Here is a 25,425-nt window from a genome sequence, read left to right as displayed (position 1 = left end):
TTAAGCAGGGCTTGTATGATGGCTGGTCTGAGATTATCTGCCGTTTTTTGTGATGTACTGTCCCATTCAGATGTGTAAAGCATTCGCTCAGTCAGCTTCCACTTGTTCATGTAATAAGTGACAAAATGACACAATCATAACCAATTTTGCAGTAATCATCTGTCCACATATCTAAAGCAACTCCCCTGTTGCTATCAGTCCGTGTAATGATGATGAGAGGCTGTGTCATAGGCATTCACAATAAAAAAATATAAAATCACGGCAGCTAATCAGGGTGATAAAATTACGTTTGTTAAGATGTTTAAAAAAAAAAAAAAAAAAAATCGAACCTTTATTTTCATTTGTTTTTTTCCCCCATTCAAATGTTTATTTCATCGGCTGACTGCCCTTATTAAGTTCATTTTTACCTGTTTACGTACCTGCGAATCAATATAATTGTATTTTTTTACCTATTACTCATACTTTTTGTGGGTTACCGGTGCAGGACTCTGGTACAGAATGCTGGGCTCTGGCTGTCAGATAAAAAAAACACACTTAGAGGAGAAGGGAGCTGGAATCAAGAGCAGGAAGAGAGATAAAGACTCATAAGATGGCAAAATTGATTAAGCAGTATAAATGAGCACCTCTCCACAACAATTTAGTCAACAGTTCACCTGTGGCCGAGAGCATTTCCAGAGAGGAGATTCAGATGTCACTACGGAAAACAGATTATTGTATAAGGTGAAACATAGGGACATCCTGAGCTGATATCTCAGGGTTATTTGTTTTAATTGATCAGGATTGCGATATATATATATCTGTGATCCTTTGTTTATTGTAACCCATTGTGCAAACACCCCGTTGTGCTCTGTTTAAACACTGGACATTATTCCTAAATTCCTGTACCACTGTGGAGCGGCACAAACAACGAGCTAGCAGTTTCAATTTATGATACTGACTTACTCACAGAGTATAGCTGCTTAAGCAAATACATTTGCATTTTTCAGTTGCACTATAAAGTGCTTCCACTGGCAGAGAAATGCATTTAAGTGTCTGTATTTTGTTCATGACACTCACCTATCAACAGAAAACAAAACACTGCAGGACACTAAAGGAAACTAAATTAGCTTTACCATTTTTACTGCTGGTCAACTTTAAGCAATGTACTCACTGCATCAGCTATACTACATAGGAAATAGTAAAATCTGGATGGAGACTCTGAACACATACTCTTAGATGACTCATTGAGGGCAAGAAAAAAAAAAAAAGTATTTTGCAGTTGACCACAAAAAAGATACACATATTCTGATACAGAAGTAACTAACAGCAACCAAACTCATGTCAGCCAATGCAAACCATTATCATTAGCTCATCTGATGGCAGTGGAAAAATGCCTGGAGGTTTTCATATCAAAACCACCATCAACGGTATTCCCTTATAACTAGAGAAATCATCTAAGAAACAGCTTATAATACAAAGCATGTACTGGCAGCACCTATCTCATTAAATAGCATAGATGGGGACATGCCAATAAAACAAATTGCAGCAGGGGACACGTGAGACTGTTTTTACTGACACTCAAGGCCAAGTGTGATCCAGCTGACAGTTTAGATGTTTGCATCATCTGTCCAATTGGTCATTTTCTGTTTGGACAGAAGTATCCAGTTACCACACTACACAGTAGAGTGGAGTAAGAAGTAAGAAGAGTTGGCTCTGGCTATACTTCTCACCTTGGTTTCAGTCCAGAGAGTCCCTCAGGCCATTGCTGCAAGACGGTAATGCTAGGAAAGCTTTAAGCATCATCCACTTCTCCCAGCTGAAAGAAATAACAGCAAAATTGGTGTGAACAGAACATAGTGTGAATCAGCACAAAGGTAGAACCGCATATAGTGAGGGAGTGCTCTCAAATTGTAGCCGCAATGTACTGTGCTATTTTTGTACTGCAATAGTTGCATTATTTGCAGCTCTAAATAATATATTTAGTGCTGCAACTAACAATTACTTTGATTATTAATTAATCTACTGATTATTTCCTCATTTAATCGATTGATTTTTTGGTCCGGAAAATGTCCAAAAAGTGATAAACGCCTAATATAATTTCTTTAAGTTCAAAGATGGAAAAATGCAGATAATCCTCATAATTGACATGCTAGAACCAGATAAATTTTTTACAATTTTTCGTGAAACATTACGATAAACATGATTTATCACTTATCAAAATACTGGCTGACTAATCCTGGATCCTTGATTAATTGTTTCAACTCTAACTATAAGACAATATTCAAGTTTTTTTTGTATAGCTTTTATTCTCTATTATGGTTTAACAATGCTTTGAAAGATCCACTTTTTGAAAACAATAACACCAAAACCTTGAAAGAACTACTTAGAGAGTGATACAAGGATGTTTAGGTGTGTTGTGGTGTCCTGATGGGGTAAAAAAATTCAAACTCGTGCTGTCCATGTTTTATCATTAATAAAAAGTGAAAACTGCATGATGCAAGATCTACATAGAAAAATTAAAAAAAACAAAGTAATGCTCTACTACAGCATGCATATTACAAATCATACTGAGAGCTCTCAGAGCCAAACCCCACTGAGTAATGTTTACTGACTCATCAGTTTCAATACAAAGTTGAAGGGGGTAATTTGAAAGAAAAACAGGTATTTTAACACAAAATGTTGTACTTTTTTATTATAAGTGTATTATGATTGTTTGTGTAATCAGTCAACAGAAAGCCTGAGTACAAACGCTAAATGTCAAACTAAATTTAGCAACTTTATTCAGTTAACTGTTAAAATGCTTCAAACTCACAAAAGTCATCTTATCTAGTGCTAACTATTTGCATTAAGTTGCCATGGAGCTGCAAGTGAAGTGTCTACACGGTCTTTTCATCTCCTTGGGGACATCAAAGCCAATTACATTGTGGAACAAAGTGTGCCTTTTTAATCATGACACACAATAAATTAGAAAGGAGAAAAGTTTCAATTTTAAATCATATTCCCATTTGGATAATTAGAAAATGCAACTTAACTAAAAAAAAAAAATTAAAAAAAAAAAAAAAAAAAAAAAAAAAGGACTGTTACGATATTTGGTCATGCTGAAAAAAGCTCCCAATGAAATGTTTTCTCTGGAACTGCTTATCTTGTACTACATGTAGCCTGATGCAGGGAGAGCCAGCCAGCCCCTCTTGGCCTGGGTGATTTCTCCCAAATACCTGCCAAGTGAGCCAGCTGGGGAATGCACTCACGTGATGTCATGTGCTGACATAACTGAGTGTAAACCGATTCCCCTTTTGAACCTTGCAAGTCCATAGCTGGAAGCCATATAGAAAGGTGATATTCAGTTTTCTAAACTGCTGCACACCACACACAAACAGCTGAAATCTGATGAGTCAGGGTTTAAACAGGTGACGAAATGTACAGTTTAAACATGAAATCATCTTCTGTATACAAATACACAACAAATATAATAAAACCATAAATAGCCTGATTGTCTTGAATGCTACAGTCAATCTGATCTTTTTAATGTAATTTCATAACTATTTCTCAACTCCACCTTCCTCTTTTCCTTTTCCCTTTCCTGCAGGGCTCTTAGTTCTCATCCTCTGGAGGAATTTCCTCTGGGCTTTAATGCTGTCACATGCTAAGTCTCAGTCCAGGCCTTGATCTGTGGACTGAATGACAGAAAAAGCAGAGTGTGAAAACACTCTATTGAACTAGTTTAACAGTAATCATTTTTAAATGGCCAAACTGGATCAAAAAACTCCCGAGATCTATCACTGAGTGTTAGATTTTTACAGTGAGATGAGTTTGTTCTGTGTTTATAAATTTAAGTCAGTTGCTAAGAAGATCCACTTAAATCTGAAAATCAATCAGCAGATAAAACAGGAAGTAATTAATCAAAGAGAGTAAAAACAGAAAAATATAGTTTAACAAGCAATACTGAACGGAGCATCTGTAGTAACATTACTTTAACTAACTGCTAGCATCCCCGAACCCTGTTGTGGTAGCCTGTGGCATCCATTCACATTTATATACTTTTATATGTGATTTTAATGCCCGATGTGAGCCACTATGGGTAATACAGTATTCACTGTTTAAGACTATACCAAACCACCTCTTATATATTAGATCAGCTGAGCCATGCCACTGCTTCGCTTGATATTAGACAGCATAGAATATCAGACAGGATAGACAGAAGCTGTCTATCCTTGAAGGGCTATACTACTTGGTTGAATGAAACATTGTGTTGAATGACACATGGTGTAACCTAAACAAAAACAAACCACCCTGCCAAACCTGTCACTGAACTTTAGCAGCAACATTCATTGAGTTTCACGTTACCCTTAAATATTTGCATAACACAATCAGGGAAGCTACTTGTAGGTTAAAAATGAGGCCGGTTTCAAAAAATAAAAACTCAATACAAATATGCAAAGTCACAAAGATATATGAAGCCAGAGAAATAAACACCAACCAAAGCTCACACATGATACTGGATAATGGGAGTGTCTCATTTGCCCAATACAGTCCAACCATCTGTTGGCATTTAAAGGGAGGTCAAAGATCATCAGGTTAAAAGTTCACGCTTGCCTTAAACATACTGCAGCCAGTTAAACCGCAACTGCTAATAGACAATTTCATTACAGCGTGCAAAACACATATCCTAAAGTTGGTGACAAAACAAAATTAACCCAGTCAAATCAAGTGAAATATCAATTGAAATGGAAATTGAAATGGAAAAAAAAAAAAAAAAAACACGATAAACAGATTTCACATCCCAGGTCATACAATTTTGAATCTGATACATGCTCATCAAGACAATAAGGCATTTCTCACACAGGCAGAGTGAACATGGGAGATGATCAGAAATGTTGCCTAAAACCAAACCTTGGGAATAGTTGTAATCCCTTCTTTCTCTCAGAGTTGGCAGTGGGCTCCTTCTGAGTGAACGGCTTTGTCACCCAAGCTGAGCTAACAATGCTAATGAGCTGGCTAATCAGGTTCAGATAGGACAATGGGTAGATAGTTCGTGTGCTAGGAATTGACCATAATGGCCAGGTCATGGGAGGGTTAAACACGAATGGAGCCCCTACTGGGTGCCTTTTGAGTGGCCCACTGATGGCCTTCAATTCGATAAGAATCAAGGCCGATGCCTAACCTGATCAACACACCGGGCCTTTTAGCTCTACTCATACCAAGCTTTGGTCAAGATTGCCTTCCTAACCAATAACAAATAACATATTTTTTGGTCACGAGTGGGTGGTAAATAACACAATTAGATTATGCAGCCAAATAGAGATTTCCTCATATGTATAATCTGAAACAAGGTGACAAAATTATACATTTCAGCACTAATGGAGCTTGTGACAGCATAAATGTTAAGGTGTTGTTTTATAATCAAGTAGCAGCAGGTATAAACCCATGGACAGTCCATGGAATTTTCTCTAAAAATCTAAAATGTTGCTTCCTCGGTTATGTTTTGGGATGCCCCAGAACAAGGCACCTGATACTCATTTACTTCAGTGGAGATTTTCATTAGCAAACATTACAAGAATGTGGTTGTATTGAGTTTCTCTAGGGAGATGTTTTACTGTACAGCTTTAAAGGACAACATATCGAGAAAGCACCAGTGGTCAGGAAAACCTCAGTAGATATTAAGAGTTAGACAGGATCTATAGACAGGTTCTGGTCTACAATTTTTGTCTGAAAATATCAGATATTTAAAAAATAAATACAACCACAAGTTTGGCCTATAATGCCTGAATTTTTCCGTGGCCTTGACAATTTCTTGTAACTGAAAAAATTAAAGTACAATTACTGCTTAAGGGACGCACTTTGTTTCACAAACAAAATTAATTCCTGAACTCAATCTACGAGATTTCTGCGTGCAATAAGTTTTACAAATGGATTATTAAAAAGGGGCACGTGAAATATTCACATTTGGTTTAAGGGTATGTGCGATGCATGCCAAACAAATCATACAAAATCAAATAATGACCAACCTTAACACAGTGCTCTTACTTGTGTTACTATAAGCATAAATATAGTCAAAAATATATAGGGTATCCATCTACATAAACAATACCACATTCACGATTCAAGTGGTACATAATCAATACAATTTAAAGAGTGCAACTACAACTCATGCTATTTTCCAGGGAAGCAAACAATGAACTAAAGCAGGCAGTCTCAGTCTATAATATATTGTGTTATAGTCTATATGACTATAAAAAAATTAAAAAAAAAAAAAAAATGAAATTTCAGTTTCAATTTCAGGGTTTCCCCTACCATTATTAGACTTAGGCTCAGTGCCAATTTATTTGATATGGCGCATGGTGTGATCACTCACAAAAACGTGAAGGATTACTTCCGAACACAGTGCTCACTTCATCAGTGAGCATATTTGTTTCGCTTTTCTTCTTGCTAATGTCTGAGTATACTGTGAACAAGAAAAGGTCAAACCGTAGTATACGGCTGGACCGCCATTTATCCGTTTCTCTCCTATTGTCTGTGCTTACATATACAGTATTTAAAGAGAGCCGAATTCCTGATAAAGTTGTTATCATTTTTTCTGTTTCTGTTGACAGACAATGGAAAAAGTTTGAAATGGTGACTGAAGAGTGGCATGTTAACCAGCAGTCACTCCCAAGCTAAGCTGTGATTTTGGCTATATTTATGTGTAAAATGATCAGTCAGAAAGAACGTTAGAAGCTCATTCACATCTACGTTAACTGTTGTGCAGCCAATTGAATGAGATGCATAGAGAGCTGTGCCTGTGGAGGGAAAGCCTGGCCTCTGTTTGCGGGGCAATACTGGCGACTCATCAACAGAAAGTAGCTAAGGTTTGTCCAAAATGTTGATAAATTTGTTGCTAGGTGCTTTTGTGAAAAAAGTCGTTAAAGGGGTGTGAAATGTTGGTAAATCCTGCAAAATAGTTGGTAAATTGGAAACACTGCCTGTAAACACCCCCCAATGACATAATTGAAACTGTTCGTGCCAATAAATTTTGAAAGCGAATAGCCAATGGGGAAACTCCAACACACAGCCAGCTGACCAATGGTGTAACGTCAGCACTCAGTCATGCAGCAATATGCTGACCAATGGTGTAACTTAATCACTCACTAAGCCCTCCAGAAATCTTGGGAAAACCCTGAATTTGAATTTAATGTAAAAAGATGGAGGAAGAAGCAGGCTTTTGATTTTTTTTAAACTATTCTGACTAAACATTCCTGAGTCTTGGTGAGATCTGCGTATACAGAGATCCTCACATAAAACACTATTATTTATGACACTTTGGAACTATGCCAGTACATTTAAAAGGGTTTCTGTGATGCAGACGCAACCCTGTGCCAGGTGCCCTTACATCCGTTGCTCCAATAGCAACAGCCAACTCCTTCAGCTGTGACCTCAGGGATGGTAAAGACACGTGTAAGAAACCAGAATGAGACTGATGTGTTGTAAGAGATGAGTCATAATGACAAGAGAAAGCAAATGAGTGTGTAGCTGAAAAAGCCACGTAAATGCAGAGTTAAAGTGTGAGAAAGGGTGTGCGCAGAACGAACAATTTGTATGTACAGCTGATTGTATCATGCTTTTGAAACAATCTGAAGCTCATTTTATGAATGGTCTGCATGTCAGCTGCATATCTATTGTGCCTGTGTGTGTACGTGTGTGTCCACCATCTTTTATTGCCTGTCACAGTTTGTAAGGAATTAGTTCTCATGGAGGGCTGAGGCTATACAGTGGAAGCAGACTAAGGACAGGGAGGTACCATGTTAGCAACGAGGGGAGAGGAAGAGGAGATCAGCTCCCAGAACTATGTCACTTTATCAGCCAAGGAGTGACACAATGTGACAGGCCAACGCTCAGTCTCACAGCAAACACACACACACAAACGTCTGACAAATCTGCAAGACATTACTAAACAAAAGTAGTTCAATTGAGATTTAAATTAGGTAGAGGAAAGTAGATAGGACAGAGAAAGCGGTTCTTAGTGTTTTTTCTGCTCCACTGAACCAAAGTGTGAGCAGGGTAATAATCTGTGGAGCACGTTTAGGGGGATGACTTTAAACCCCAGCATTATCTGATTAAGAGTGCTGCTGCTCTGACAGTGGAACATGTAATTGGACCAGACAGAGCAAAGAAAAAAGTGAAGCAGCCTTCTCTCCTTCTCTCTCTGTCATTCTCCCCATTTACACAGTCCCCTGCTGAAACACTCGCTGACAGGTCAGGTTGACCCTACGACTAAGGCTATATAGCAAAGCGGGTCACTGACAGAGTCACTAGTAGGAGCTAAACGGATGTTTTTCAGGTTGAGCTTTCTGTGAAATAACTGATTATATCACCACATTTGAATTTAATCTGGTGGGATGTGGCTCTTGTCTAAAATGTGGTATAAAATGAAATATGTGTTTGTCACGCACCTTCCCTTGCCAATCGAAAATATGGACACTAAACAATCTTTTCAGAATTACCAACATGTTATTAATCTGCAAATAACATACGATGTAAATGATGATTTTGCACTAACAACAAATAACCTCCTCCATTTGCACCCAAATCAGGCACTGACCGCTGATGACAACCTGCCAGGTCAAATAGAACTCTGATCTTTATTTCAGGCACAGGTGGACTCCATCTGGCTGGTTTTCCTGCTTGCCATTAATGTAAGTAATAGATAAATACTGAAAACACTGGTGATTCATTATCTAAATATTTTTGTTTTTTAAGGATGACCATGTGATGATGGGGAGATGAAGAACAGGGTGACATCTTCTGAGATGTTTTAATTCTTCATCAACTGCCCTCAAATCTATTTAGGGCCAAAGACCTCCACCCCACAATGTCTTTTCAAATTGATCTATCGTCAGTAAGCTTCTGTACCAAGAGCATCAATGTAACATCATGGCTCTGCCTCTTCCATGTTTTCCTCTCCAATGACTGCCTTTGTTTTGTACTCCACTGCCAGATGAGATGGGATGCGGTTTTGTTTTGACGGCCCACATCTTCAGGTGCCAAAACCACAAATCTCTGGAGTAAATGCACGAAGAGAAGCACTTTCAGATGCAAACAAACACATGCATGCACACTCACATAGTCCATGAGGGACAAATATAGGTTATTTGGCAGTTCTGTGAAGGGGAACATGTAGTTAAATTATGTATCATTTCAGTGCTTGCATAAATAAACTACAAACATAGTTATTAATGTTTTGAGTTTAGTTTATTCATTAGTAGCATAAAAATATAAACACCAAAATGAAAGGATTTCTAAAATCATCTACCTAAAAGCTCAGAAACTTAAGCAGCAGATATGCATTTTTCACTCTGTTATTAGAGAGTGGAATTAGAAAAAAAAAAGTTCAAAGTGCCACATTCTTGCATTTGGGTGACATATTCCCTCATTACAATCAACACAGCAGGTGCAGTTCATTTCTCTCAGTTTTCCAACCAAAAATAGAGCAAAGCACTGAACCTTCATGTTTACATTAGGTGAACGTATTAAACATGAAATCTATAAAAATATAACTGGATTCTGTACAAAAGGATCTGAACTCCTGGCAATCTAACTGTATCTCACACATTGGATGACGGAAAACTCTTGAATGGGTATATTTTCCTTGCATAACTTTCGCTTTACTGTGGTCCTTGTATGTTCAGCGAGTATATACGTATTTGTTTGATAATGTTTTGATGCTTTCTATTGTCACTCCAAAACTGCCTGGTCATCACCAAACAATAACCCATCTAGTGTGAACCCCTAATCACCACTATTCCACACGCAATTTCAGAAAATCTCAGGATTTTAATTTTTATAGAGAGTCATTTATCATATAATATCAGATAATTTGCTGATTATATCTTCTCAAACTAGAAAGACACTCAGAGTGCAGACCTCATCCAAGGCCAATGTCAAACAACATACACCAGACTTCAGAGAAAAAAATTCAAATTCTTATAACAGAAAAATTAAGGTAAAACTGCTGCGTGTCTATCAGGTAACTTAATGAGGAGCTCATTTATATGCACACAATATCCACCTAGTCACACTGCTCGTTTCATTCACCATTTACAGTTCATTTTGGGAGTTAATGGGGTGTGATACAAGCGCATGAATCTGTACAATGTTTTATGTTCTCTGTGATTAATAAAAGTAAAATAAGTACTTCAGCTGATGGGTTTATGCTTAATTTAGTCATAATATTAACCTACTGTATACCTCATTGTACAGTATAGATGGAAAACACAGTTGAGCTAAGGAGATTCCCTACCCGCTAAAAACAGTAAAGATGAAGCAAGCAAAACCATATTATAGGTGACTGAAAGAACACTGCTGAGTCAGCAGAGTGAGAGACAGAGACATAGAGAAAGAGAAACAGAGATAGAAAGGGGAAGAGGAATCACGGTGGGCAGAATTTGACCCTCACAATTACAGAAATGAAATGCCTGAAACTGAATCCCCACATTCCTCTGGCTTTATGACAAGTGAGTGAGAAACGCTGCTGCTCTGCACGTCATTCCATACTACTTTTGCCCAGCCTGTGATCGTGATGAACGGCTGTTTTATACCACCACTTCACCATAAGACTGTAAACTAGATTTTCTCGGGACCAATTCACATCGCATATTTTTGGACCACCCAGCCAACTCCAGCAGGCAGCCTGCTCAATCCAAGTTTTCTCTCCCTCCCTCGGTGCCAAGGATTCCACCCTGGGCAGTAGGAAAGGTGCCAACCACATGCATGCAACCGATGCCACAAACACATTGTGGCAACAGCAATTCACCCACTCACTCAAATTAAGACTTCAAAGCACACTCCCGAAACCTTTATCTACAACTTCATCATGTCATGCATCAATTTTGAAATCACCATCTCATATCGTTATGATCAACCTTTGTTATTCTTGAGGCTTGCCCTTCCATTAAGCTTTATATCCCCTAGCTGTTCATAATAAAATGAGCTACTTACATGTTCAAAATAGTAACAGTTATTAGATATACCATATTGTACAGCTAAGCAATACCAGTCTAACAACACAAGCAAAAACAGCTGCAGAAGCATTGTCACACAGTCATGTGACCTCTCTTGTCTCCTCTATTCAAGCCAAACTGGATAAGGGCACCTTCTTAGCAACGAGCAGTAGACACCACAATATCATTTGCTGTGGCTGACCTACATAAGTAGAGGAGCGTGGACTGTCGAAATTATTGGACTGCCTGTGAGCCTCTAGATCCTTGGAGCCCTGGTGGAGTCTCCATGGGAGTAGAGGGTGTGATGTTACCAATCTCATTTTTAAAAACATTACAGATTCAAATAACTAGTCATATCATTCTAACGTGAACTGACTGCCGTGGCAGTTACCTCACCTGGAAAATGATCACAGACATGTCAAGGAAACTTCGACAGTGCATTTGTTTACCAATTTACAGTAGCTCTTAAATGTTCTTACATTTTGCTTTTGAGAGGTGTATTCTAGAATGGCTATTCATCACAGATTAGTCCTCTTGATGGCCGAACACTGGGCATGCAAATTAAAGGTGAATGTTATCAAAGAGCAAATTTGCACTCAATATTATCAAACAACTGTAATATCATGGAAATCTCTCCCATCAATCGTAAAGCAAACCCTGTAATTTTGCTTATATCTGACAGTACTTCTCTACATTGTTAAATCTTCAACTGTTTCATGTCAGGCACTGGGTAAACTGTGTATAACACATAGAATCAGTTAAACCAAAAACGATCCTGTAGAGGCTGCTGTTAACAAAACAGGATCTACTCTCAGCACAGATAGATGGGATGGCTGATCACAGGTCAAATAAACAAGACAATGACAACGTGCCTTGAAGCAAAGAGGGAGCAAATAGTCCCTGGTCCTCCTATTCCATGTCAAGCCCTCTCAGCTTTCCATCAAACATCTGTGCCTCAATTTAGATGTCTCTTCTCTGCCATTTCCCCCTCCTCTCTCCCTCTGCTGTAAAAACCTGGCCATTACCCCACAGCTCATCCTTCATGCCCACCCAGGATCTGTCACACTGCTGTTTCCATGACAACACAAACGCAGGAACAGCAGGGTGAGATGCCCAGTGAGAGAAGGCAAACAAACACGATGTCAAGAATATGCTGTCGACTTTATACAGCATGTGATAGAAAGATAACGCAATGTTGCCCGATTTGTTACAACTAAACTTGAGTGAAAGCCACATGGTTTCTTTGTGTGTCTTATCGTGCAGCCAAAGTCTACTGTATCCTCCTGTTTGGGCTATTTAATGTAATTATTAAATTTGAAATAAATATTAGATAATCAAAGACAGGGAAATGTTAATAATTCCAAGGCTCAACAAACTGTCTTTAACTGGTCTGGACAGAGTAGACTTTGCCGAAAGCAAAGCAATAACTCCTTGAATGGAATGTGCAGATTTGAGCAAGGGCAGTAATACTTTGCAACATCCTTATGAAAGCCCAGATTCCTACCAGCCTCTCAGCACTAGATGTTGTCATTTGACACCGCTTTTAAAAAAGATCTCGGCAGTACACATTTAGGAGCGTGTGTGAGACTGAGAGGTATGGTGTTGTTCAGGAGGTGGCCATACTACGCGGTGGAGACAGGGATGTCATTTTCCAGCCTGGTTCAAATGAGTCAACTTAATGCTGTTAGCAAGGAAAGGTGTGTGGAAACAAGAGAAGCAATGTAGTTCACTGGTAAAATGTGACATGTTTAAAAAAGGATTTGTGTCATAATTTAAAGAGATGTGTGTCTTACATTGCTTAGGTGTAATAGATCATCTTAAGCTTTAAAAAGATATAGAATTTGGCACTTCTAAAAGTGAAGGTTTGAGCTCTAAGTTAGTATTTGGCTAAAAAAAAAAAAAAAAAGTCCAGTAAGGAGTCTAAGGCATAGAGGTGAGTATGTGAGGTGAATGTGTTCATTCTTCTAAAACTGATTATGATTTGAATGGGGCTTTGGTTACATGAAAATAAGTACTGAAAAAAGTTCAGTTGCTTAAATAAACCTTAATGCCCTGACAAAAATGGGCCACAATTACCTCTGGAACTCATGCGATTGGGAATTCACCTCCAAATTGTGATCCATCTAATGCATTCACTTGGAATAAACTCCAAATTTCACTTTAATTTGTTCTCAAAATGCTATCAAAGTATGAATCCTAAGTATATATTTAAGTGCAGACTTAAAAAAAGAAAGAAGAAAAAGGGAGAAAAAATTAGATGCCAGTTCACAGAATTGAGAACACAGACAATCTCAACACATTAATAATTTCCGGAAGCCCCAGTATATGGCTCAAGCTCTTCAAATATTGTATTGTTACACCAACAGTCAAAAAACCCAAAGATATTCAGTTTACAATTATAGAAGACTAAGGAAACCAGCAAATATTCACATTGGAGAAGCTGGAGCCAAATAAATTTGGCATTTTGACTCAAAATATCTGTGCTGATTTGTGAAGATTTTCTCATACAACTGCTTGCATGAATTACAAAGCATAAAAATGTTATTCAAATTTACATTATAGGGGGGCTGAAATACAAAAAAAGAATTACTGGAGTAACATATTAGTCCAATAGTGACAGGCAAAAACAAAAGAACTGGAATTGTATGCAGCAGGACAAGGGTCAAAAGATTACAGTATCACTCAGGTACTGCAACAAAGAAACCTATCACAGGGCAAAAGTCAGTGATTACAAGACGATAGGTTTGTCTCCAGGTGCACTGGAACGTACTGCTTTGTTTTATGGAATTATAAGCCCACACTGAACACAGAGTAGGGAGCCAAAAAGAGCCAAACAGCAGTATAGAAAGATGGGGTTGTGTGAAGGAAATTACAGGGATTACTGGAGCCCAGAGTGAGAGAAGACAACTACCCAGCAAGAGAGCAAGAGGAGGATGTAGAGATTGTTTCCGAATGATGTGACAAGCTGGGCATTACTCTTTCACACACCTGTTGCTATAGCTGTAGAGGCAGAGAAGTATTTCTAGGTAATACCCATTACATGAACTTTGCCAAGTTGATGTGAGAAAATCTCCAGTCAGTTATCCTCCACATACAGGAACTTTCATACATCCTCGCATGAATTCCTGGACTACCCCGATCCCAACAAGGTCATTCTTTGTACTGTTATTTTAAAATGGCATAATACTAACTTTCAAAGGTAATGCAGAGGTAAAAGCCCTGTTATATGATTCTTAATACAGTCTAGTATGTTTCTACTTTAAAAACAAAAAACAAACAACAAAACCTTGGGCATCCAAAAACACTACATACTGTAGGAACACTCCCTTGCATTTGGACCAAACTGCATTCTTTGTAACTAGGAGAGGGTTATCACAGGCATCAAAAGCCTGCTCCATGTCCTCATCTAGCACAATCTCTAAATTAAAAACAGATCAGTTTAAGAAGAAATTTTACTTCTAATTTTACTTCAGGACTTGTCCTGTCCTCCCGACGTCAAACAGTTTGATCTCTCACAAAAAAAATTCTCGTATTGAGTATGTTTTGTTATACTGCAAATTAAAAAGCCAATAACTTCAGGCACTATGCCTTGGAGTTAAAACACTTTTCAGGCTGGGAGGAGAAGTATTTTTTAAAGTGGTTAACAGACAACACATGCACACATTTCAAAGGAATAAGCACATATCTTTAAACTCATCATATGCTCTGGCCTTTTTCAGTATGCGGTTAATGAAAAATATGAACCACATGCGACAATTTTTTCTTTTAAACTTCTTGAGAGTTTACTTTGCATATGCCTACCGGCAGATCTGACCGAAATCCATCACATCTTCACAGAAGCCCTGAGGTCGCAGCCAAGTCACAGCATGTCATGTTAAATCTCAAATCACTGATGTGACACCAATACTGTGCACCATCAAGTGGGCAGAGTGATGCAACAGAAACTGCTCAACTGGATCCAGGGATGCATTCATATAGCACTACTGAAAGGAGCGTTGACAGTCACTGAAATGGCCCAAGCCGTCTGCCTGTACAGTCCTGAATCAGTCCAGCAGAAGCAATGCCCTAGACTCTCAACACAGGCACAACAATGCAGCACACAAGTCAACCCTCTAAGCTGCATTCCTTCATACTGCATTAGTGCCTTACATTTTCACAGAGAATCTTCTATATTCAGTTAAAGGTGCTGCCTCTATATCTCCACGATGAAGCCTACGTGAGCCTCTCATAACTGTATTGCCAACTAATTATTTTAGAGTCTCATTTATGCAAAGCAATGCCACAGCAAGCTGCAAGCACCCTGCAGACTTTTCCTCCTCCAACCTTGAGCATAGCACCACAGTCTGCGTTTCTTGTGTGGAGCGAGCCCAGGGACAATTTTCTGAATACTTTTTCAAACGTTTGAAACTGCTGGTTTAAGTGTCAAAGTGCTGACATTATGGCTTGGCTGCTAACTAGCCTATTAGTAGAGCAGTTCGACAATGCATAGTAACGCCAGCCAAACACAAGAGAAAAATTAGTTCAGCAAAAAAAAAAAAAAAAAAAGATTGCTCCCCGCATCCTGAACAAATGCAGGAATTTCGTCAACTTACCTAACGTAGCACGTCGTGAGGAGGCATGATTAACACCACAACAACCAAGGTTAACAGCCCGCTCAAACACATGGTGGTGAGAACTGTCCTGACTCACTCATATATTCTGACAACGACGCTCAACCAGCCAGATTAGCCTGCAGCTAAACAGTTAGCATGCTAACTACGTTCCTGCTACACTGACGAACTTCACCCGGTGTTGCATGCACGGTCACTCGCTCACTCAGCAAAAAAACAACACAATGACATATGAAAGTACTGTGCACACTACATTTTACTTTACGTTAGATTTACATGTGACCATACCGCCACCAAATAAAAACCGGGCATAAACATTGCAATAACTCGCTTGCAAGCTCGCTGTCCGATCCGTCCAATTGAGTTTGCTGCAGAAAACACTATTGACACAGACAGCGAGCTTAGCCAAGAAGCTAACGCTTGCTAATAAGCTAACGCAAAAGCGAGAGCCTGTGCCAAACAGACACACAACCGAGATTGAAGACCTTGCATTGGATCATGGATTTCACAACCAAAACACCACGTCCCGTCTTTACAAGGAGCACAGACGCGGGTGGCTACTTACGATTTAATACTTTCGGCTGTGTCTTCGCTGTTATATTCTGTTAATTAGAAGCAGCCCTGACCTTCGCGGTAGTGAAACAACATTTCTGCTGGCTAACTGTGCCGCCATGTTACTCCTGCTCTGCAAACCAATACTGAGTGTTTATCTGGCTGGTGCTATCCTCCCCCACACCAAACCACATCACGGGGCTCCAGCCGTATCAACTCTACCGGCGGTGTTCGTGAGCAACCCTACGGCGATTTGACTGTTAGTATGACACACTACTTGCAGTTTGATTCAACAGCATCAGTTTGTCTACATTTAATTTGACAACTCATAACGGTTACTTAAATACATCACTGTGTCAAGAGTGTCAGTTATGTGTAAATGTGTGTTGTGGTCGTGGTTTAAAATGTGGTCAAACTCTGACACCCCCCACCCATCCCAATTTATACTAAAAAAACTAAACTAAACTTATAAAGTGTGTGCATGTTACACTAATAGATCTAAGATGGTGTCAATACTGTTTACCAAGATGTGTGTAAATTTAAGGTCATAAAGATTTATGTCAGTCTATAAAATAATGGGTGTGCGCGCTGTGCCGCAAATAAAAACGCTGGTAAAAGGAGGTTACAGTTGCCATAACACCTATCACTTGCAGTAACCAATGATGAGAAAAAATTGCAATGGGGGGGCAAGATTTTTTAACAAACAGAATGTAATATTGGTTGCTTTTTTAAGAAGTGAAAAAACTGTGTTAAAACACAAACGGCAAGCAAACATTACAAGCTTTAGAAAAAAGAACTGCGTCCTACTTATGCTACCTTGATTTATGTCTGGTCAACTATCCGTGGATCAAACCAGAGCAGGCGTTTTCTTTCCAACAAAACCCTGTGCAACACCGCCACCATGTGGCGGATAATAAAGTGTCCACACGGTGGTTTCGACATGTCTTCATGTACCAGAGTAGAATGTGGACTGTAGAGAAAAGAACCCCCATGTAGACACATTCAACCACTCACTACCGTTTGTTTACGTTTTTCTCGCAGTTACTGCCGTTCTCTCACATTTTTCCTCACAAAACAGTGACTTGTTTAATATTTTTCATGGGGCTTCTTTGTTTTTTTTTTAGCCACCTGGGGGGAGTTTACAATTTACAATATAATGCACACAATGTGGGTATTTTACAAGCTAATTTGAGTATTTTTAGACTTTTTTTTTAGACTTTTAGACTCGAAGACAACAACATAATAAGTAACTATAATCTTTCAATTTCTCCCCCAGAATTGTATTCCTGGCAACTTGAAATCTTTGAAACACAATTTCGACCCTCATGTTTTGATATAGAATTTACAGAATAATTGATTATTTTTAAAACCTAGTTTGAAAAAAAAAAAAAAAAAAAAGACAGACATTTGACTTTTTTTTCTGTTAAATTTTTTCTTGAGAGCAGCTAGGGAACTAAAGACCTCCGTATTTATAAAAATCCTCCACCTTCTAAGATCCCTATGGCCCTGCGTCTGGTGCATTATAGCAACATTTAATTCTTCTTTTTGCTTTTTGTTTTTTTTAGCAACCTTGTTTTGGAGCAACTGCACTGACAAGTCAAATAATCGCCAGACCTCCTCTTTCATGACTGCTACAAATTAAATTACCATCTTTAGTGTCCTTTATTTGAGCCATGTTTCTCAAGATAGAATAAGAGATGTGTGAAGAACATGCGACTACGAATACAACCAAATAAGAATTATGATAGCTCTTCTTTCAATAACAGATTTTATTCCTTTGCAGGATAACCCCAGGACAAGTTGAGAAAACCACAACCGCTTCTGATGTGCAGCCAGAGGCAACCATTACTCACTGCTGTGTACCTAAAGTTAGTCCATTGGTTTATTCTTTAGAATAAGCCATAACCTAAGTGATTGAATATTACAGTACAGCTGACTGCAATCCATAGCTTTGTAAATTCATTTTATGGCATGTAAGTAAAAAGGCATATATAAACAGTCAATCAGGATCATTTGGCAAATACAGCAGTGGGTTAAGGTTAGAGCCAAACAAAATATGGTTTTCTCATTCCCAGTCCATGCTTAATAACAAATCATTCTTGTGGACATTTTAAGGTAAGTATTAAAATGCAAGGTCAAACAAATACAATAAACCATTTCACTTAAACTACAAATGAAGAGGGACATACAATGTTCAATGAAACTGACTAAAGGGATGCTTTGCCAGATTTTGACCTTTCCATCTTTAATAAAATGATCCTATATCACTCAAAACTAAAACTTTAGGTGTGTTTATTGATTAACAGTATTATAGGCAGAACTGCAATAGATTCAGTATATTTTCATTGCGAGGAACATGTTCTGTGCTGATTACAAAGCTGTTCTGAACGATAATTAAATACTTTGTATTTGTTGTAAGTTTTGCACAATACTGTGAACTGTGAACCTACTTGGAATATTACACGGAGATGTGTCCTGTTTTCCTTTGTTGCTTTTATAAACTCTATCTTATTCTATCCATAAGTGGATATCGAAAACCACTTCCATATTCTACATTGCTTTCCATTTAAGATGTGTTGGTGAGTGACATGGTGAAAATACTGTAACAATGTCTTGCTGTGTGGGTTTGAACAGACTGTGGTGTGAACCCTGTCATATCCTAAAGATGGAGATTATAAAAAGACTGTATGCAACCTCGAGTCATCAAAAACCAACGGATATTACAAAGAAATTCCTAAACTCCATACAATGTCTGCAAAAAGAGGGACAGGAGTTGGCGGAAAAGAAGAGGAGCTAAGCTAGCAGATATAAATACAAGAAAAAAAAGAAATAAAATACAAGCTGCAATACACAATATTTAGGGAAAGCAAGAAATGGCCTGACTTGGGAGAAACATTAAACACTGAATTCATCTTTCCTGAAATTTAAAAAATTACACACCCTGTACAAAACAATCTGTTTCAATAGGCACTTCTTAAATAAGGTCTTTTTTCATAGTTTATTTCTGGATTTGTTTTCTTTTCATTGGAAATGGCACAGCAGAGCAATGATTCTCAAATCAAGGCGTGCTGGATGACAAGCAAAGCTAAATGCATTCTGGCCCTTCAAGTCCAGCTGGGAGGTCAGTCCTGTGTGGGAGCTAAAAATTGATATCAGGGTGGCAAACTGGAGGATCTGTTGGTTGGGCACAGCCATGGATGCTCGGCGAGAGATGCTTGTTTGAGAAGGGGTTGATAGGATGGGCTGAGGGGAATGTATTTATGATGACTTCTCTTTTCTTGCTCTTGGTGAATCAGCTCCATGGGAGTTCACTCCATTTACTCCATTGGCTGAAAACAAAGAACACATCTGAGTTATTCCTATGTAAAGAATAGGTAAGCATGATATTATGCATTTAATATAGTGTTTCATGAGAATAAATTAAAGTATGGATTGAAACATATGCCTCCTTAAGTTTATTATGGCATATTTTCTCCTTTTTTCAGATTTGGTTTTTGTCTGTTTCATTTAAGCAGTGTGTGTTTTGTTCTTCGTTTTATTGCATAGGATAATGTGTGGTACTTCGCAGAAGAATTCTCCATACAAAAGTGAACAAACTCATCAACATCCAATGCCTTTATTCCCTCACCTTTGTCTTTCTTTGATTTGCTCTTAGAAGGAACTTGTTTCTTTTTCAAGGTCTGAGCTTGGGCATGCTCCCTCCACCTGCGCAGCTGAAAGTTGATAAATTTCCACATCATGAAGGCCTGAGTGAGGCAGATAGCGGCCAGGACAGTTATTCTAGAGGAGAGAGGAAACAGTAATTCAAAAGTCCTTTTCAAAGTATGTATGTTACACAATGACAAGTCCGACTCTCAAATATTGGTCAAAAGGGAGAACCACCCTCATATACTCAATATTCAAAGCATTATGGATTGATAAAGTTAAGTAATGTATTTTTTAGTGCATTTTTGTTGATTTCTTACAATCTTACTATGTTTCAACAGTGAAACAGACATGAGGGTTTGTGTGCAGAAATGAGAAAAATAATTCTCTCTCTTGCCTTTGAAGCTGCTTGGCACAAGATGTATTGTGGTTGCATTTCATTCTAATTTATTGAAGCTGGTGTTGGTGAACAACTCTCTTCCTCTTCTACAGCGGATTCTTTAACTTCAGGGCTGCATAGTGAGTCTAGAAAGAAGCTCTTGTTCCTTTATTCTACAGTAAGTGGCTAACCTGATGTTGACAGATACATAATGGCCTTAAATGTACATTTAAGCTCTCTGCATAATAATGCTATAGATATATTTTAGAGTGGATATTTTTTGTGGGATGATGAACTATACATTCAAAAAGGCGGATGCTTACAGATTTTTGGACCAGAATAAGCCCACTTCAATTCTGCAACTGTTTTCAAAAAATGATTTTAGGATAAGTTGGTCCCATTTCTCTTCTCAGACACGCTTACCGGACAAAAAGAACATTAAAGTTTCCTGCAGCCAAATCAAAGCCTTGATTCTCAGCTGTGGCAAGACCAAAGCCCACGGTGAGGACAGACAAGGACAGAGTGAGCAACCGCCCAAGGACAAACACTACGGCCCATATGGTGAAACTGGAAGACAAGAGGATGAGCATGGTGATGCATTGAAGACTTCTCACCATCAGTAATTTTTAAACAGGTAAAAATTTAATGGACTTATTTTTACAAAAGGGAGTACAAATGATTGGCACACACCATACAAAATCTGAAATCTTTAAAAGGAGGAAATGAGAACTCACCCAGTTTGTCTGGTCTCGTTGCTGAAGTAGATGAGGCGGGAAATGTGGAAGAGTAGCTCCACAAAGTAGTGCAACACAAGCAGGACCAGACACAGACGGTTCAGACTGAAAGACATAAAGAAACATGATTCTCCTTTATTACAACTGACAGGAACAACACAGGGGGACACCACTATAGAGCCTTCAGCTTCTGTTCAGATTGCAAACAATGTTCCTTTGCTTCTAACTTTCTCCTGAAGGGCAGCGTACAAACACAAGACAAATGTCATGTTCCATACAGTCACACACATAATTTCAGGCTTTCTGAAATAGTAGCTCTTACTTCAGAATGTAGGAGCCGGCAATGTGGACCAGATACAGGAAGATGTACACAAGTTGGCGTGGAATATCCTCCTGAACAGTAAACACAAAGGATGAGAGGCCAAAAATGGTCAAAATATTTACGCCAGTGTGACTCTGCACATAGAATTAAGCAAAACGAGTATGATTCTTTGAAACAATGAAACATAACCAAGGAAATCAAACAGGAAATAGCCTCAGGGTCCTAACAGAAGCTACGGCACGTCATACTATTCCAAAATGATGGGCCCGCCACACACATGCACACAATTACCTTCTTTGTCTTTTGGAAGTACAATTCTGGGAGAGCGTGTAACCAGTAGCCCAGCTGACAAATATAGTAGAATTTCATCTGGAATCTGAATGAAAACAGGAATTACCAAATTAAAAATAATAAATCACAGCCACACTTGAAGCTCTTGTATAATATTCAACAAAATAACAAGCTCCAAAATGCATATAACCTCCACACAAAATTGCAGTTTACAAAAAAATATGCCTACTTACGGCATTAGTGTATGGGGATATCCCTCCCACAGGGTGACTGGAATGGATAGGAAATTCTCCTAAGAACAAAGAGGCATTTAAATTGCAATCATGGACAGTTTTGGGGTTTATAACATTTGTAAACAAAAACAATGCCAACTTAGCTACTGTACATACAGAGAGCAGGATGCTTGTGCCCCAGCCAAAGGAGAAAAAGTAGAATGCACTGAGTTGGCCTGACTCGTTGAACTTGCTGTGCTTGGTTTTAGAGAAGTGCTTCTTCCTGTTGATTTTCTGCAAAGATGAACCACAATAAACAGTGCAGAACTGTTCATGGAGATTAAAGTCTGTGTATTAAAGTGTGTGCGTGTTTGTCTAGCTTACATCCAGCACATATTCCTGGATAATGGCGTGCATGATGATGGCCACCAGCATGTAGAAAAAGATAGTGGCCAAGTCCTTGATGCCATGGTGAAAGTGGTTCACAGCTGTCTCCTCTGGGCCTTCTGTAGCACACATACAAGTCATGTAAAGTCATCATGATGTCCACGATATTTTGGTAAGGTGTTTCATTTGCATCATGAAGGTGAGTGTACCCAGTTCATTCAGGTTTCTGATCCATAACATGAACTGTTGAGTCATTTTAATTCAGTTAGGTCAAGTGATTCACAAGTTTAATAACCTTAAGTTCTCAGGTGAGGTGTTTGGATTAGTGAGTCTCGACTGTGCAGTATTACACCACAGTGAAAGTGCCAGAGTCACAAACTGTGTCAGCACAGTAAGTGTCACACACAGGGCATCTTCTGACTTTCCAAAGTTACATATTATCTATACAGCCTGGAGAAACACTGAATAATGTGATGAGTAGTAGCACGGAGACAAATGATTACATGAACATAGCAGCAAATAGTTTGAGAAAGCTTGTGGCTCAAGGTTTATGCAAAGAAATCAATCCAATAAATTGTAAGAGTCAGCACAGATAAAGAAAAAACACATCCTTACTGAATTTGTTTCACTGCAGAGAGATTTAGGTGCTGCATGTTATTTGCTTTACTAGATATAGGCTGTAAATAAGTTACTGAGACAGGTAAGTGGTAAGGTCTCTCAGATAAGAACTGAATCACCAGCTTGCAGCTTGCAAACCTCCAGCCTGTACAAGTATAAATAAGCTCTGAGGTTCTGCATTCTTTCAACAGTATCAGAAGTAGGCAAAGAAATTGCTAACCTTAAAGTGAGGAGCACTTGACTTGAGAGGCCTATATTACACCTTAGCCCAAATTCGTCTGACACAACCTTGCCACAAGAGAACTTTATATATCAGGCAGACTAAATTTAGCTCTAAAGGGAAAAAAAGCGCTCTTAAATGGGTTTTTGCACGGCCACGTAAGTACCGCTCTAGAATCCAAATGAGAGGCTTCCAGCGAGAAAACGCTAAGAAAAAAAGCTGCATCATATGTTAAAGCCCAACCTTGCACTATAACTACTCTTAACACATTCACACATCATCTGAAAACATCTATTCTCATTACACGTCTTATTTCATCAATTTCATCATTAACTTACCATTTGTTGATATGGTGACATTGTACTGGACAGTTATGAATAACACTGCAAACTTTGAGGTGACCTGTAGATGTAAAAAAACATTAGTAATAAGAGCATGCACACATGTGACAGTCATTTAAACAAGGACTGCACCAAATTGCAAATATCAAACTGTTTAAACGGTTTACTTTTGTTTACATGCACTGAAACATGGAGCATTGTGTTTATATTTTAAGGATTTACTGCAAGACCCATAAGGGGGTGACTGTAACTATGATTTAATGTAACACATTTGTTTTAAACTTTAATACCAATTAACTGGTTTTTAAAATCACAGAATGTCTTATTTTAGCAATATATTATAGCAATTTTGGGGCTGGTGATACACAAAGATCACCCCAGACTAAGAGACCACATGGGAATTATGCAATATTATTGTAACAACAGCAAAAAAGATGATAAAACAGTGCCAACTCCATTTTTAGGGGTTTTGGGGAAAAGGAAAAGTTATTGGAATTGATATAGGAATACATTATTTGCTTTTCATAGGAAATTATCTTTGTTGATTATAAGTAATCAGTATAATTATACAGGAGTAACATAATTGATGCAATAATTGACATGATCCAGATCCTGATCAAGATAGCCAAGTGAAAGGGTTAAAAATGGAAGTTGCGCAGACCTCCTTCACAACAAATGAGCTACGTGCGCAGCAGATTGATAATAAATTCACATGATTGTACACTGTGCAACTAAATTGCAATTTGAAATGCTGCCATTTTGGTACTCACACACGTTGCAACAGCTCTTAGTAAACAAGAATTTTAATTTGGAAATCGAAAACAGGAAGCACTTTTAACTACGGTCAGCTTGACGCAAATGGCGCTGCTTTTCAGTGAGGATGCAACATACTTAAAACACAAATATAAGCGAAAGTCGACCAGCATAGAGCATAGAGAGGGTTTGTGTATGGAGAGGTCCCGGCTGTCAGCCCGCAGGATCGAGTTATATATAAGACGTTCTTTTGCTCCAAGGGCAACTTTCAGTTTTGGTGCAGTCTTGGTTTCTGTGATAACAGCCCTCTGAGTCGTTGTATGATTGCCACGTAACACATCTACGCATAAACTAACCAAGTCCAGAGTATTGCACAATATAGAGACAAGATCCATACAATGTTTAAAGAAACCTGCAACATATTTAGATAGATCAACTAATATTGTTTCAAAAACTGTAAAGTAACTTTTTTTTTTTTTTATGACCAAACCGCAGGCCTGTGGACGAGTGCTTTAAAATATCGATTTCAACACGGGAAGCAGCCAGATTGAAGGTGGACACTAGTTCCCACATGCTTCAGATTAAAAAAAAACAACAACAAAAAAAACCTGATTGAATATGCCAGGCTAAACGTAAGAGTTGATCATCTCGGGGGGGGGGGCAACGTTCACAGAAAACTTTCGATCATGGGAGGAAGTAGTGTGAAGATTAGATCAGACAGCCATGTCAGTTTGTAGGAGAACAGATGGTGAGTACTCTGCATCCTGTCTACCACAAGTGCCAGCCGAGCACACCCCGCATGATCCGCAATTAAAACCCATTCAACATGTGGACGGGACTTACCTCAAACATCAGCCCGAGGAGGAACACCATAGCAACACAGGAAACAATATCTGCATGATTCTGGATGACAAACTCATGGCTCAGCACCGGCGGATTCTTGTTACTCTTTTTTCTGATCCCCATGTCGACACGGTTCGGCTCAACTTACGCTTCACGCAACGCCGATGTATTCGGTTTCTATCAGATAATATTATTGCCCTTCTGCACGAGAAGGCTCCCTCCTGCTTCCTACAAGCACAGGGCCAGGCAGCAATTGAATGGCGTGTCACTCTCCTTAGTGGGAGGATCCACGGAGAGAGAGCTGCTGCGCCTGACCAGCCAGACTCTTTACGCACGGGAGAGAAACAGCTGGGGCTCTCTATCGCTACCTAGAGGTTTGGAGTATAATATAGTGGTGAATTGTATTTTCTGCCTACTGTGGAGAAGGTTTTCAACATGTAACAAATAATAGTAGATTGAACAAAGCTGCATTACCAACCGTCCCCAGTTGCCACTGTGTTGCAATTAGTTTGTGGTAGTTTGACTGATTGCAGATGGGTAATGGAGTTATGGCAGCAACGCTAAAG

The 25,425-nt window shown here is 38.7% G+C and overlaps 2 protein-coding genes and 1 long non-coding RNA gene across 11 annotated transcripts in view; 1 reads left to right on the top strand and 2 right to left on the bottom strand.

The window, feature by feature from the left end:
• Positions 1-16,956, bottom strand: part of ncoa2 (nuclear receptor coactivator 2) — a 55,976-nt gene extending 39,020 nt beyond the window's left edge. For 4 of the 9 annotated variants that reach the window (XM_040126896.1, XM_040126904.1, XM_040126903.1 and 1 more), the window contains exons 1-2: positions 16,128-16,325; positions 1,710-1,795 (exon numbers count right to left, since the gene is read on the bottom strand). The gene's annotated coding sequence lies outside the window, so the exon portion shown is untranslated. Of the gene's footprint in view, positions 1-1,709; positions 1,796-3,535; positions 3,654-14,753; positions 14,798-15,544; positions 15,694-16,127; positions 16,326-16,930 lie in introns of those variants that run through there. The other 5 variants (XM_040126897.1, XM_040126898.1, XM_040126901.1 and 2 more) reach the window with 5 other exon arrangements.
• A 2,229-nt stretch (positions 16,957-19,185) lies between these two features.
• tram1 (translocation associated membrane protein 1) lies at positions 19,186-25,182 on the bottom strand. Its single transcript, XM_040127210.1, has 11 exons — positions 24,860-25,182; positions 23,261-23,324; positions 22,082-22,203; positions 21,875-21,991; positions 21,719-21,777; positions 21,486-21,570; positions 21,195-21,265; positions 20,873-20,977; positions 20,562-20,705; positions 19,743-19,894; positions 19,186-19,443 (listed from the first exon to the last, which is right to left on the bottom strand). Exons 1-11 carry the CDS (start codon positions 24,980-24,982, stop codon positions 19,373-19,375), a joined length of 1,113 nt encoding a protein of 370 aa, XP_039983144.1. The 5' UTR covers positions 24,983-25,182; the 3' UTR covers positions 19,186-19,372.
• LOC120789983 lies at positions 19,827-20,653 on the top strand. Its single transcript, XR_005707486.1, has 3 exons — positions 19,827-19,936; positions 20,252-20,316; positions 20,552-20,653. It is a non-coding gene; the product is annotated as an uncharacterized LOC120789983 (long non-coding RNA).
• Positions 25,183-25,425: the final 243 nt, after the last annotated feature.

Source organism: Xiphias gladius, chromosome 5, assembly GCF_016859285.1.
Source record: "Xiphias gladius isolate SHS-SW01 ecotype Sanya breed wild chromosome 5, ASM1685928v1, whole genome shotgun sequence".
Classification (NCBI taxonomy): domain Eukaryota; kingdom Metazoa; phylum Chordata; class Actinopteri; order Istiophoriformes; family Xiphiidae; genus Xiphias; species Xiphias gladius.
The sequence above is the reverse complement of the archived record's forward strand: the minus strand, read 5'-3'. Positions and strand labels throughout refer to the sequence as shown.